General features: G+C 42.8%; 1 protein-coding gene across 1 annotated transcript; it reads left to right on the forward strand.

The window, feature by feature from the left end:
• The first annotated feature begins 11,340 nt into the window (after nucleotides 1-11,340).
• CATSPER2 (cation channel sperm associated 2) lies at nucleotides 11,341-12,941 on the forward strand. Its single transcript, XM_014057236.2, has one exon. It carries the CDS (start codon nucleotides 11,341-11,343, stop codon nucleotides 12,808-12,810), a length of 1,470 nt encoding a protein of 489 aa, XP_013912711.2. The 3' UTR covers nucleotides 12,811-12,941.
• The last annotated feature ends 466 nt before the right edge of the window (nucleotides 12,942-13,407 follow it).

The following is a 13,407-nucleotide window of genomic DNA, read 5'->3' on the forward strand; positions in this document are numbered from 1 at the left end:
CAGGAACAAAGAAGAAATCCTACAGAATTCAAAGATATACGGATTAGAGCTCAAATCAAGATAGAGTTTTTGTTAGGTTCTGATCACCACACTATAAAAAAGGTGTTTGAGACTCTGGAAAGAGTGCAGAGAAGAGCAGCAAAAATAATTAGGGGACTGGAGGCTAAAACATATGAAGAACAGTTACAGGAATTGGATATGTCTCATCTAGTAAAGGGCTCAGTGGTTAATTCTTGCCTATTAGACATGATGGCTAGGATTTATGAAACATGTACGGTGGTTCCTCAGTACCCATCAGTACTGAGTACTCAAGGACCAGGGGAGACATGATAGCAGTGTTCCAATATTTGAGGGGCTGCCACAGAGAGGAGGGAGTCAAGCTGTTTTCCAAAGCCCCCGAAGGCCAAACAAGGAATGATGGATGGAAACTGAAACAAGGAGAGATTCAACCTGGAAATAAGGAGAAATCTTCTGACAGCAATCAACCAATAGAACAGCTTTGCTTTCAGAAGTTGTGGGAGCTTCATCACTGGAAGCTTTCAAGAAGAGCCTGTGCTGCCATTTGTCAGAAATGGTGTAAGGGTTCCTGCTTGGGTGGGGCGTTGGACTAGATGACCTACAAGGTCCCTTCGAACTCTATTAATCTGTATCAGTATCATTAATTGGTTCTGGAAGGCACGATGGGACGGGGTGGCTCAGTGGCTAAGACGCAGAGCTTGCCGATCAGAAGGTTGGCAGTTGGCGGTTCAAATCCTTAGCGTCGCGTAACAGAGTGAGCTCCCGTTACTTGTCCCAGCTTCTGCCAACCTAGCAGTTTGAAAGCATGTAAAAATGCAATAGGGACCACCTTTGGTGGGAAGGCAACAGCATTCTGTGCACCTTCGACATTTAGTCATGCCGGCCACATTGACCACGGAGACGTCTTCGGACATCGCTGGCTCTTTGGCTTTGAAACCAAGATGAGCACCGCCCCCTAGAGTTGGGAATGACTAGCACATATCTGTGAGGGGAAGCTTTACCTTTACCTAAGCATGATGAATACAAATTACTATGAGTATAGCATAACCTTCATTGTCATTGTATACAATGAAATTGGTTACCAAACTGAGTACCAAACAATTTTTCCTCATAAGGTATATTGTAGTGAATCACAAGGGACCCGAGACTGACAAGTTCTAGCTTGGATGTTGAGTACCAAGCAAACAATTAGTACCAGGACAAAATTTTCTTATCAAAATGTGTTTAGTATCAAATTTGATGAGTTTCAAAGCACTTGAGTACCAAGGTACCCAGATAACACCAGATTGCCTGTTCTTCAAATCTAATTATTCGTATTAGATCTATGATGAGAAGAATCAAGTTTCAAAATCCTGCTAATCCAAAGGGCTCATGAGGTAATATTGAAACATTATTTCAGATTTCTTCCTCATGTAAGGGTAAATGGATTGCTTAGCTTTTGGAGCAGAAATAGGATAAAAATACAATGACAAAAATAATAAAGGGTTTAAAAACCTACCAAACATGACACCAAAAGAAGGCAGTAGCTTACTAGCAAACAAAGCGAAGTTAATAATGAAAAGGAGGAAGAAAGGTTGCTAAGCCATGGATTATATGTGAAGTATTATTCTGGAAAGGATATATGTCAGGGAATTGCGTAGCCAGTGTCCAAATGGAGTCAGAGACACTGACATGAACGTGTAATCTTAAATAAATAAATATATTTTACAACTATATACACAGCAAACTAGATAATCAGGCAAACAGGAGCATTATGAGGTAATGTCATGAGGTAATCATGAGGTAATGAGGTAAATTAAGATAGCTGGAACATCATGAGGTAAATTCTAACAGGGCACACACAGCATACACAGAGGAAAAAGGTGGGAAATGAGGAAACTCCCTCTTTACACTCACCGCAACCAATCACAGCTTAGGTTGCCTCATGTAGTGCCAACTCTCTTCAAACTATTAGCTATAACTGTGGGTTCTTACTCATTGTACAACCTTTCACTGCTCCAGCTAGTAAACCCACCACCAAAAGAAGCCAGTAGTTTACTGGCAAACAAAGTGAAGTTAATAATGAAAAGGGGAAGAAAGGTTGCTAAGCCATGGATTGTATGTCAAGTATTATTTTGGAAAGGAATTGTGCTATGTATTTATCAAACTTATACGGCTTCCTATTTTGTATACAATAATCCTAGGCAGCTCACACCAAAACCAGCAAAACAATTATGTGACCCATCTTCAAAGCACCACACTGTAGATAGAAGGAGCACACAGAAGACTTTCAAATTAATATTTTGCTATGAGTGCCCTTCTGCTGAGATTCTCGAGGATAAAGGGAATGAAGATGCAATAAAAAACGATGGATGATCCCATTTTGGGGAAAGATAAAATCCAAAATGCCTCATTCTTTACACAGAATACCCCAAAGTACAAAACAGAAATGAAGAAAAGTACAGCCAGCAGCACTGGCGAATGTTTTAAGATTCTGCGCTAGCGGTAAAAATTCAGTTGAAGTCTAATTAGGTAGTTTTTATGCAGCTTTTGGAAGAATAACAGAATAACAGAGTTGGAAGGGACCTTGGAGGTGTTCTAGTCCAACCCCTGCTCAAGCAGGAGACCCTATACCCGTGATGGCGAACCTATGGCACATGTGCCAGAGAGGGCGCACAGCACGCTCTCTGATGGCACACGAGCCATCCTCCAGTTCAGCTCTGCTGCGCATGTGCACGCGCCTCCCACCAGCCAGCTAATCTTCAGGTCTCTGTTGGGGTGCGTGCGGGAGGGGTGTGTGCATGGGCTATGTGTGCATACGTTTAAGAGGGGCGTGGGGGCGCACACATATGTGGGTGCAGGGCATGGGAGGATGCATGCATAAGGGGTGGGGGCATGCAGGGGGGGGCGCACATTCATTGCATTTTGGGGGTTTGGGCATGCACACGCACATTCACAGTCATGCACACTTTGGGCACTCGATCCAGAAAAGGTTAGCCGTCACAGCCCTATACCATTTCAGAAAAATGGTTCTCCAGTCTCTTTTAAAAAACCTCCAGTATTGGAGCATCCACAACTTCTAAGGGCAAGTCATTCTACTGATTGATTGTCCTAACCATCAGGAAATTTCTTCTTAGTTCTAGGTTGATTCTCTCCTTGAGTAGTTTCCATTCATTGAAGTGCACCCTCACTGAATAATACCACAGATAAGAACACTGTCTCCTATAGAATGTCCTACCATTAAAAGACCTACATGGCATTTTGCCCAAAGATATAAAAAGCAGTGGTGTGACTGGAAAGCAAAATGGCAAGAACTGTGGCTCACTTATTTTGGCCATGTCACATGGGGGAAACTCACTGGAGAAAGAAACTATGTTTGGAAGAGTTAGCGGCAAAAGGAAACCAGGCAACCAACGAATATGGAGGCTGGACACCATCAAAGCTGACACCAGCCACATCTTAGAACATCTTGAAGAAGTAATGCAAGTTCAGAAGACGTGGGGAGGCTGGCGCATAGAATTGCTAGGAGTCGAACACAACTGAATGAAAAACGTCATCAATGAGCCACAGTGACGCAAGTGGTTAGAGTGCGGTACTGCAGGCTACTTCTGCTGCCTGCCTGCAATTTGGCAGTTCAAACCTCACCAGGCTCAAGATTGACTCAGCCTTCCACCCTTCTGAGGTGGGTAAAATGAAGACCCAAATTGTTGGGGGCAATATGCTGACAATATGTTTAGAGAGGGCTGTAAAGCACTGTAAAGCGGTATATAATTCTAAGTGCTATTGCTACTGCTATCATCAGCTTTTTGACAACAAGAAAAGGGTTCGCTGCAGTAGTGAAATTCAATTTTTTTTTTACTACTGGTTCTGTGAGCGTGGCTTGGTGGGAGTGGTATGGCTTGATGGGCGTGGCTTGGTGGGCATAGCAGGGGAAGGATACTGCAAAATCTCCATTCCCACCCCACTCTGGGGCCAGCCAGAGGAGGCATATGCCGGTTCTCTGAACTACTCAAAATTTCCGCTACCGGTTCTCCGAACTACTCAAAATATCCGCTACCGGTTCTCCTGAACCTGTCAGAACCTGCCGGATTTCCCACCTGGTTGTTAGATTGTTGACATTTTCCTTACCGCTTCATCAATTTAAATGTCCTTCTGTGTGCTTACAGATTATTATTTTTTTACGGTATCTGCGTTTTGAGAAAAGGGAAAGGTCATGTGAAGCTAGCAAGGGTGATTTGCTTCACAAGAACTCCAGTGTAAGGAGCACCTCAATTACCTTATGTCTAATTGATGGAGCAAAAGTAGAAGGTCATTTTGACCTAATCAGCTACTAGCTCCTGGGCCTGCTTAGAAATCTGTAATTAAATAAAAGACAGCACATTTTGTTTGTTTGTTTTCCATTAGGCAGGGAACATATTGCCCCTCCTGATTTGAACTATGTTTAGATTCTTTTAATGAAGAATTAATTAAATGAATTAATTCTAATTAATTAATGAGAAGCTTGCATGCAGCCCAGCAAAGCACCGACACAGAAGCATTATTAGAAATACAGTTGAGCTCTACAAAACCCTCATGGGCTTTCTTATAAGAACAGAAATGATTAATTTTCCCCAAATTCCCACTTTTTGTGTGTGTGGAAAAAATGGCCCATTTACTCAGAAAAGGAGACAAAGATAAACTAATGGGAAAATTAATGTTTTGTGACTAGTCATGTCTACTATTATAACTAGTTTAAGAGAGAGTCTATAACATGGGCTTAAAATTCTCTAACGGGCCCACTCTGCCCAGGCTTCCTTAGAAAGCAAGAAGCAAAATCTTGGTCCCGACAAAACCTCTTTTATTCACACAACGGTGAATTCCTTTCATTCACAGTCAGCAAAGCTTTAGCAAACAGTCTTTCCGAGGAATGTTTATCCACAGGCACCTTATCTCGTTTAGAGAGCTGCGAGATAACTATTTTCAAAACACAGGGCAAAGCAAAACTTGGCACAGAGTCTCTTATAACCACTGTAGGAAGTTAGCACCCAACCATCTCCTGGAAAAATGAAATATCCTGGGAAATATTGAAAAAGCAGAATAGTGTTCTTCCCTGGATAAGAAATGGAGAAACATGCTTTTAGGTAGAAACAGACTCACTCTTAATAGTCCCCACCTTTGTCAATAAGCCATTAAAATGCCCGAGTCAGTCTATTCTACATAACAAAGACCTCCCCCTTTCAGCTCCAGGATGTTGGGATTAAGACATGATATTATTGGTCCTTTACCCATCACACCACAGGGCACCTGGGAAGAAGCAACGCTCAACCCAAACTTGGACTCAAAGCACAGCCTAGAGAGTTGCCCCTGCATGGCCCCATGGGAATCTGACAACCAATCAGAATACAAGATCAAGATCAAAGGCCAGAGAGGGCATAAAACCCGGGACTTTCAGCATCTCGCTCTCTTTTTCTTCTTCACCCAACATCTGGAAGCATGTGATCCCCCTTTCCAATATTTCAGGGTCTACCAAAAAGAAGAGGAGGTAAACCAGGGGTGAAATCCAGCAGGTTCTGACAGGTTCTGGAGAACCGGTAGTAGAAATTTTGAGTAGTTTGGAGAACCAGCAAATGCTGGCCCCAGAGTGGGGTGGGAATGGAGATTTTGCAGAATCCTTCCCCTGCTATGCCCACCAAGCAGGGGTGGGTTTTTCACGGTTCGCACTGATACGCCAGAACTGGTTCATGAAATTTAGCATTCCGAAGGAAGGAAGGAAGGAAGGAAGGAAGGAAGGAAGGAAGGAAGGAAGGAAGGAAGGAAGGAAGGAAGGAAGGAAGGAAGGAAGGAAGGGGGAGAGATACACACAAGAGGGAAGAGATACACACAAGGAAGGAAGGAAGGAAGGAAGGAAGGAAGGAAGGAAGGAAGGGAGAGAGATACACACAAGAGGGAAAAGATACACACAAGGAAGGAAGGAAGGAAGGAAGGAAGGAAGGAAGGAAGGAAGGAAGGAAGGAAGGGGGAGAGATACACACAAGGGGGAAGAGATACACAAAAGAAAGGAAGGAAGGAAGGAAGGAAGGAAGGAAGGAAGGAAGGGGGAGAGATACACACAAGAGGGAAGAGATACACACAAGGAAGGAAGGAAGGAAGAAAGGAAGGAAGGGGGAGAGATACACACAAGAGGGAAGAGATACACACAAGGAAGGAAGGAAGGAAGGAAGGAATGGAGTGAGAGAAAAAAGAGAGAGACAAAGATAGAAAGAGAAAAAAAGAAAGAAAAAGGAAGTGGGAAAGAGAGAAGAAAGAAAGAGGGGGAGAGAGACAAAAGGAAGGAAGGAAAGAAAGAGTGAGAGAGAGAAAGAAAGAAAAAGAAAGAGAACTTATGACCACAATTGAGTCCAAAATTTTAGTTGCTAAGCAAGAGCATTGTTAAGTGAGTTTCACCACATTTTCCAAGTAAGCCACACCCACCCAGTCACATGACCACCAAGCCACTCCCACAAAACAGGCCACGCCTACAGCATAGGTTCTACAAATTTTGAAACCCACCATTGCCACCAAGCCACGCCCACAGAACCAGTACTAAAAATGTTTGCATTTCACCCCGGAGGTCAACCTATTCACCAAAGGACCTGAAGGCAGGGCAAGAAACAATGGATGGAAAGGTGAGACCCATCCTAGAAATTAGAAGACATTTCCTAACAGTGAGTACAATTAACCAGTGGAATGGTTGGCCTTTGGAAGTTATGGATGCCTCATCCCTGGAGGATTTTAAGAAGAGACGGAACCACCACTTGTCTGGAACGGTTTAGGGTTTCCTGCTCGTGTAAGAGGTTGGACTAGAAGACCTCCAAGGTCCCTTCCAACTTTGTTATTCTGTTATTCCCCGAATTCTATTTATTCTATTCAGATTCTCGATTCATTCATAACTTCTGTTCTCTGGTCTGAACTGCTTCAGGAAGTTGCCACTAAACCATTCTGCTGGCAACGGTTCAGCTTGTCTTCAGTGACCAAGTTCTTCATGAATTTTGTATGTGTGCCCTACATTTTTTTCCTCCCTAAAATATCTCAGGTCCTTCTTGAAGGACATGGGATTGTAGGACGTTAAAACCCAGCCCTCTCCCAGAAAAATGAAACATCCTAGGAAATGTTTAAAAGGCAGAATATTTCCCTGGATGTGAAAAGGAAGAAACAGGTTTTAAAGAGAGGATAGCTCCCTGCAACTTCCTGCCCCCATTCCCCTTTGTCAATGCGCCATTAAGATGCCCAAGACAGTCCCTTTATATAATAAAGAGTTCTCCCCTTCAGCTCCAGGGTGATGAGATTAAGGCATGATTAGCCTTCACCCATTCACCGCATGGCATCTGAGAACTCAACCAAACTTGGATTCAAAGCACAGCCTAGACAGTTGCCCCTGCGGCCCCATGGGAGTCTGACAACCAATCAGAATACATTTCTTAGACAGGAACAGGAAACAGAGAGGTGGGGCTGAACAGGTTATAAAAAGCCCAGCAAGTCCCTTGCTCGGCCCCTTCTCTTCTTTTCCACCCAACATTGAAGCATCTGATCACCTTTTCTGTTTAGGACTCAAGCCATGTGGTCCTGTCCACCAATAAACCATCTTTCCAAGCAGCCTCCATGTCTCCAGTGTCTTTTCCCCCCACTTGGAGACGAACCCAGAAGGACGTTTCTTTCAACAGTTCCTTTCATCTAAGTCTTCCAACCTATCCAGATTAGAACTTCACACAGCCATGAAAATATTAGCCAATTTTCTCCTTCTTTGGAAAAAAAAAGAGGAAGACATTGCAAGCTGCTGACCCACTCAAATCGAATAAAAATTACTGCCCCACCCCAAGACTAATTTTATAAGCATGGAAGGAACTAACCAAATCAGCTGTCAATAAATTGTGCTCCAAAGTTTTCTGGCGTCCCCATGTCTTCCAGAGAGAAACAAGAAATCCCAGTGATTTAATATACCGGGCATTAAGATACAAAGTTGGCTTGGTCTCCTGAGGAATTCATTTTCTGGGTTACCTTGGTTTTTGTTATTTGTTTCCCAAATGCCATGACTGTGGCTACGTATGGGAGGTAAATTCCCAGTGGACAGCTGGCGGAGTAAAGGCAGATTCAGACAATCAGAGACTTTGGTAGCATCGCGTAATTAAGTAATGGGCTCTGTAGAGACGGAATGGAATAGGAAAAGGAAAATCTTTTAAGGAAGATTCAAAGCCTGCAGCATCTGTAATAGTAAAACTCCTACACTCCGCCCCCCCCCAATACACAAACACACACACTTCCTTCTGAGATTCACAAGTCAGTGCTGGAAAATCCAACACTGTAAATTGTGTTTGTATGCAATGTTTGTACTCCACCTAGTGCCTCTGAGCTGCAAGTGTGCCTGATATTAGCCTAAAAATATTACCATTTTTAAATAGAAAAAAATGCTGCCCTTCTTCTTCTCCTCCTTCTCCTTGTTCTTCTTCCTCTTCCTCCTCTTCCCTTCCCCTCCTTCTCCTCTTCCTCTTCTCCTCCGCCTTCTCTTCCTCCTCCTCCTCTTCTTCTTCTTCTCCTCCTCCCCTTCTCCTTCCCCCCATCCTCCTCCTCCTCTTCTTCTCCTTCTCCTCCTCTTCTTCTTCATCTTCCTCTTCTTCCTCCTCCTCCTCCCCTTCCCCTTCCCCCTCCTCTCCTCCTCCTCCTCCTCCTCTTCTTCATCTTCCTCTTCTTCTTCCTTCTCCTCCTCCCCTTCCCCTCCTCCTCCTCCCTTCCTCCTCCTCCCCCTCCTCCTCCTCCTCTTCTAACTAAAGAAGCTTTTTGAATGAAAACAGGAACGTCTTCAAGGAAAAACAAAGAGAGTCCAGTTGCCTCTTGAAAAAGTACCTTTGGGACATTACCAGGCCACCAAAAATCTAAACAACACCATCAACAATTAAGTTAGCAAAGTCTGTAACTCCGGAAAACATGCTATACAATATCAAAAAGCAAGTAAACAGATATGATCAGAGAAGATATTCACTTCATTATTCTAAGCCTACAGCAGCTGAGATAAAAGGCACAGTTGGTTTCTTCACATATTTTTTTGTTAGATTAACAAAAGTATCTTCATCATCCTTATTTGATTGATGGAGGGTAGAAATGTCCAGGTAATAGTTGATAATTGGTATACCTCCCCAGCTGATCTCACAGGACAAAGAAGTCGTCAACCAATTGTCCAAAGCACCTGAAATCAGGACAAGAAGCAATGGATTGAAACTAACGAAGGAAAGATTCAACCTAAAAATAAGTAGAGAGAAATTAATTTAATCCGTGGAACTATTTGCCTCCAGAAGCTGTGGCTGCTCCAACACTGGAGGTTTTTAAGAAGAGATTGAACAACCATTTGTCTGAAATGGTATAGAGTTTCCTGTCTGAGCAGGGGGTTGGACTAGAAGACCTCCAAGGTCCCTTCCAACTCTGTTATTCTCTATGTTTCTAGTATAATTCTGTCAGTTGAAAATCCCTGCATGTTAAATAAACTACTGCCCTAAACTCATTAGATACTAATTTCTGTCTTCCTTCTAGTCTAGGTCTCCATAGATGGGTGGGGACAAATATATTGTCTATGGATTGTAGGAATTAAGAGATCCCGCTGAGAGATCTATTATGGAGAGAACAATTATAATTGGTTGGAAATGATAACTGAGCAACAAATTGAGTTTAAACCAGAAACATGCCTCTTGGGTAAACTATTGGAAAGTTATGATAAAGCAACCATATACTTTGTGTTACATATACTGAGGGCAGCAAGAATTATATACGCTAAACCCTGGAAAAATGTGAACATCCCATTGGATGAGGATATAATTAGGAAAATTTGGGATTGTGCTGAAATGGATAGATTAACCATAAAAATTAAAGATAAAGAAGACTCGAAATATTATCGGACATGGAATAAATTTTATGAATGGACAAAGACAAGAGGTAGGAATGAGAGGGAATATAAGTTTATAAATGTCAATAATTGTTAGTATGCAAAAAAAAAAAAGATACAGTAAGGGAAAAATTGTAAATAGGCTATGGTAAGTAGAAACTTAGTTAAAGATCTTTTTCTTGAAGAGCCGAGGTGGCGCAGTGGTTAGGGTGCAGTACTGCAGCCACTTCAGCTGACTGTTATCTGCAGTTCAGCGGTTCAAATCTCACCGGCTCAAGGTTGACTCAGCCTTCCATCCTTCCGAGGTGGGTGAAATGAGGACCCAGACTGTGGGGGCGATATGCTGACTCTGTAAACTGCTTAGAGAGGGCTGAAAGCCCTATGAAGCGGTATATAAGTCTAACTGCTATTGCTACTGCTTCTTTCTTCTTTTTGGTCATGTTTCCCTGAAAATAAGACCTCCCCAGATAATAAGCCCAATCGTGCTTTTGAGCGCATGTGCTAAAATAAGCCCTCCCTGAAAATATTGCAACATAGCAGCCATGAGGTAACCACACTTGTCTCCTCCTGCACCTCAAAAATAATAAGACCTCCCCAAAAATAATGCCAAACAGTTATTTCAGGGGTCAAAATAAAACAAGACCCTGTCTTATTTTCTGGGAAACATGGTACTATAATTACTGTTATTGTTACTGTTATTATGTTATTGTTATAGTTACTAGTTTGTGTGTTAAGATTTATTATTATTTTTTTTAAATAAGTGTTTTTTTAATTTTAGTTTAAAACAGGTATACATCTTTCTTTACATCTGTAAAAAATGTATCAATCAATTACAGATAAGTTTTGGTACATCTCCTCCATAGTCAACCGACATAACTCATATTAACTAAGGCATTATTATATATCCATTTTCATTTAACTGTAATTATTATTTAGCAATATTGATAAAAGTAATAATCTTGACCAATCCCTGCCCACACCGGTGGGAGAGGAAAAAATCAAAAAGAGAAAAAAAAAGGAAAAAAAGGACAGATAAAAGTAAAAATTAAAATAAAAAATAAAAATAATACAAAAAAAGACAAAAACGACAAGAGACAAGGCAGGAAAACGAAACAAAACACAGGTGTCTATCATGAAAAAAAAGAAGAAGTATATCAACTGGTTACCACATGCTTTGGTGCTTCTCTTCCATTAACTCATATTAATTCAAATATCTTAACTCGAATATTTACCATATCAAGTATTATTAATTTTTCTTTGACTTTGCTTTATTTCTAATTGTTATCCTGACATGGCACTGTCTTTTCAATAAATAAAAAAGAGAGAGAGATCCTAGTGATATCAAGGCAGCTTAATAGAATGTTGGACTCATTCTTCTCAACTATGAGATCACTGTTAAAACAAGTGAGGAACTTCTAGATATCTCTGTGTGGTGCTGGAAGCAGCAAACAGGCACCATGCAAAACTTTTCCGTTCCTAAGAAAATCCCCAAAGACAAAGTTGACTTCCAGGTAAACCCCCGCGCGGATGCCGTTCGCTCTAAGCTGATCTATACGTTTTACCTGATCGATCACTTTGAGGGGCTGAGCCATGCGGTGCCACGGTATAACATACAAGACTTTGTGGACGCCAAGAAGCGAAAGAAAATGATGCTCATGGATCACCACCAGCTGGTTCGCTTCCACGTCGTGCCCACCCGGAATATCATGGTGACTCAAGAGAATCGCTGGCGCAACCGTATCGAAGTGCGTTGCAGCCGTTGGCCCCCGTACAAGATGTGGGTGTCTTCAGTCCTCAACAGCCCAACGTTCAAGGGCTTTATCATCTTTCTTATCTTCATGAACATGGTAGTCCTCATGGTCTCGACGGAGATAATGGGGCTAAGGGGAATCACCTACGTGAAAATTACCAATGCTATGGAGGTGATCCTTTGGGTCATTTTAGATATCTTTCTGATAGAGATTGGGTTGCATTGGTTTGTGAGCTTTCAGAGATACTGGAAAAATTCCTGGAATATCTTTGATTTCATAGTGACCGTGGTCTCCCTTATACCAGAAATAATAGTCCCAATTCAGAAGAGTCGCAGTATGGCAACTCTCCAAATTCTGCAGTTATGCCGTGTACTGCGTTGCCTAAAACTCTTTCCTAGAGTCCGTCAAGTCCGGGTTCTCATCATGGCTATTGCCAAAGCCCTCAAAGCAATGGCCTTCATTTTGGTTCTCCTTGCCTTCCTCTTCTACGTCTTTGCTGTGTCGGGCATCTTCTTTTTTGAGAGTTACACCAATTCAGACGACATGGATCTGACTTACAACATGTATTTCATGGACATGCCCAACGCTCTAGTAACCATTTTCATTCTCTTCACCATGGACCACTGGTATGCCCTCTTACAAGATTTGTGGAAAGTCCCAGATATAAACAAAGTGATCAGTGGTATATTCATCTGCTTGTGGCTTCTGATCGGGGCATTTATTTTTAGGAATCTCTTCGTTGCCATTATGGTCACCAATTTCCAGAACATCCGAAGTGACCTAAGTGAAGAGGTGAGACAGATCGAGACTCAGACGCAAGCTGACAAATTCAAAATGGAGATCATGGAGAAGAGATTCAGCCAGATCCGATCAGCTATGGACAGAGACATTACGTTCAGAGAAAGGTTCACCATGGATCCCGCATTAATTCAAAATGCAGACTATCCAGATACCACGCACGATGAAATGCCTCCTGGAATTTTGGACTGGGAGACTTACATCCACAAGAACCTGCCAGGACTCTATGCTGCTGACGAAGATGAACAAGTGCTTTGGCCACGTGACTCCCTCTTCTGCTACTTTGAGTTGTTGGAGAAGCTGCAGTATAATTTAGAGGAACGCAAGCAACTTCAGCAATACATGGTGTTGGCTCTTTCCAACCTTGAGGACAAGTAGAACAAACCATGCAAGCTTTGGGAGAGAAACAGGACAGATAAAAAGCCAAAACAAATGAAAATAGTGGTGTCGTACCAGCCTCTCCCCTTCCCTCCTCCATCCAAAGGTCTCCAGATAAGACACAAGTATACTATTAAAATATATTGTATATCATCATTTTGTTGTTGTTGGTTGTTAGTTGCAAAGTCATGTCCGACCCATCGCGACCCCATGGACAACGTTCCTCCAGGCCAGTGGTGGGTTGCTAATCCCATTCCAACTGGTACGGTTGGAACGGGGCTGGCGGTGTCCTCGTGCATGCGCGCAGTTCACGCATGCGTCTTAGCACCTGCGCGATGCTCCAGCTGCTTGCAGAGAATTGCGCAGGCACTGTATGTGCCATGCACCTGCGTGGAAACGCAGAACCCTTTAAAGACCAGTAAAGAGCGAGGGCAGGCGGGTGAGCCCTTCGGCATTCCTGGAAGTTACTTACTTCCGGGTTCACCGACCAACCAGTCCGTGCGGACCGCCATGGACCGGTTGAAACCCACCCCTGTTCCAGGCCTTCCTGCCCTCTACTATCCTCTGGAGTCCATTCAAGCCCACTCCTGCTGCTTC

Source organism: Thamnophis sirtalis, unplaced genomic scaffold, assembly GCF_051295495.1.
Source record: "Thamnophis sirtalis isolate CommonGarterSnake01/CBP01778 unplaced genomic scaffold, rThaSir2_p1.2 scaffold_2, whole genome shotgun sequence".
NCBI classification, from domain to species: Eukaryota; Metazoa; Chordata; class Lepidosauria; order Squamata; family Natricidae; genus Thamnophis; species Thamnophis sirtalis.

Excerpts from the sequence above, each read along its gene's own strand:
- CATSPER2 (XM_014057236.2), top strand. The coding sequence starts at position 11,341 with ATGCAAAACTTTTCCGTTCCTAAGAAAATCCCCAAAGACAAAGTTGAC.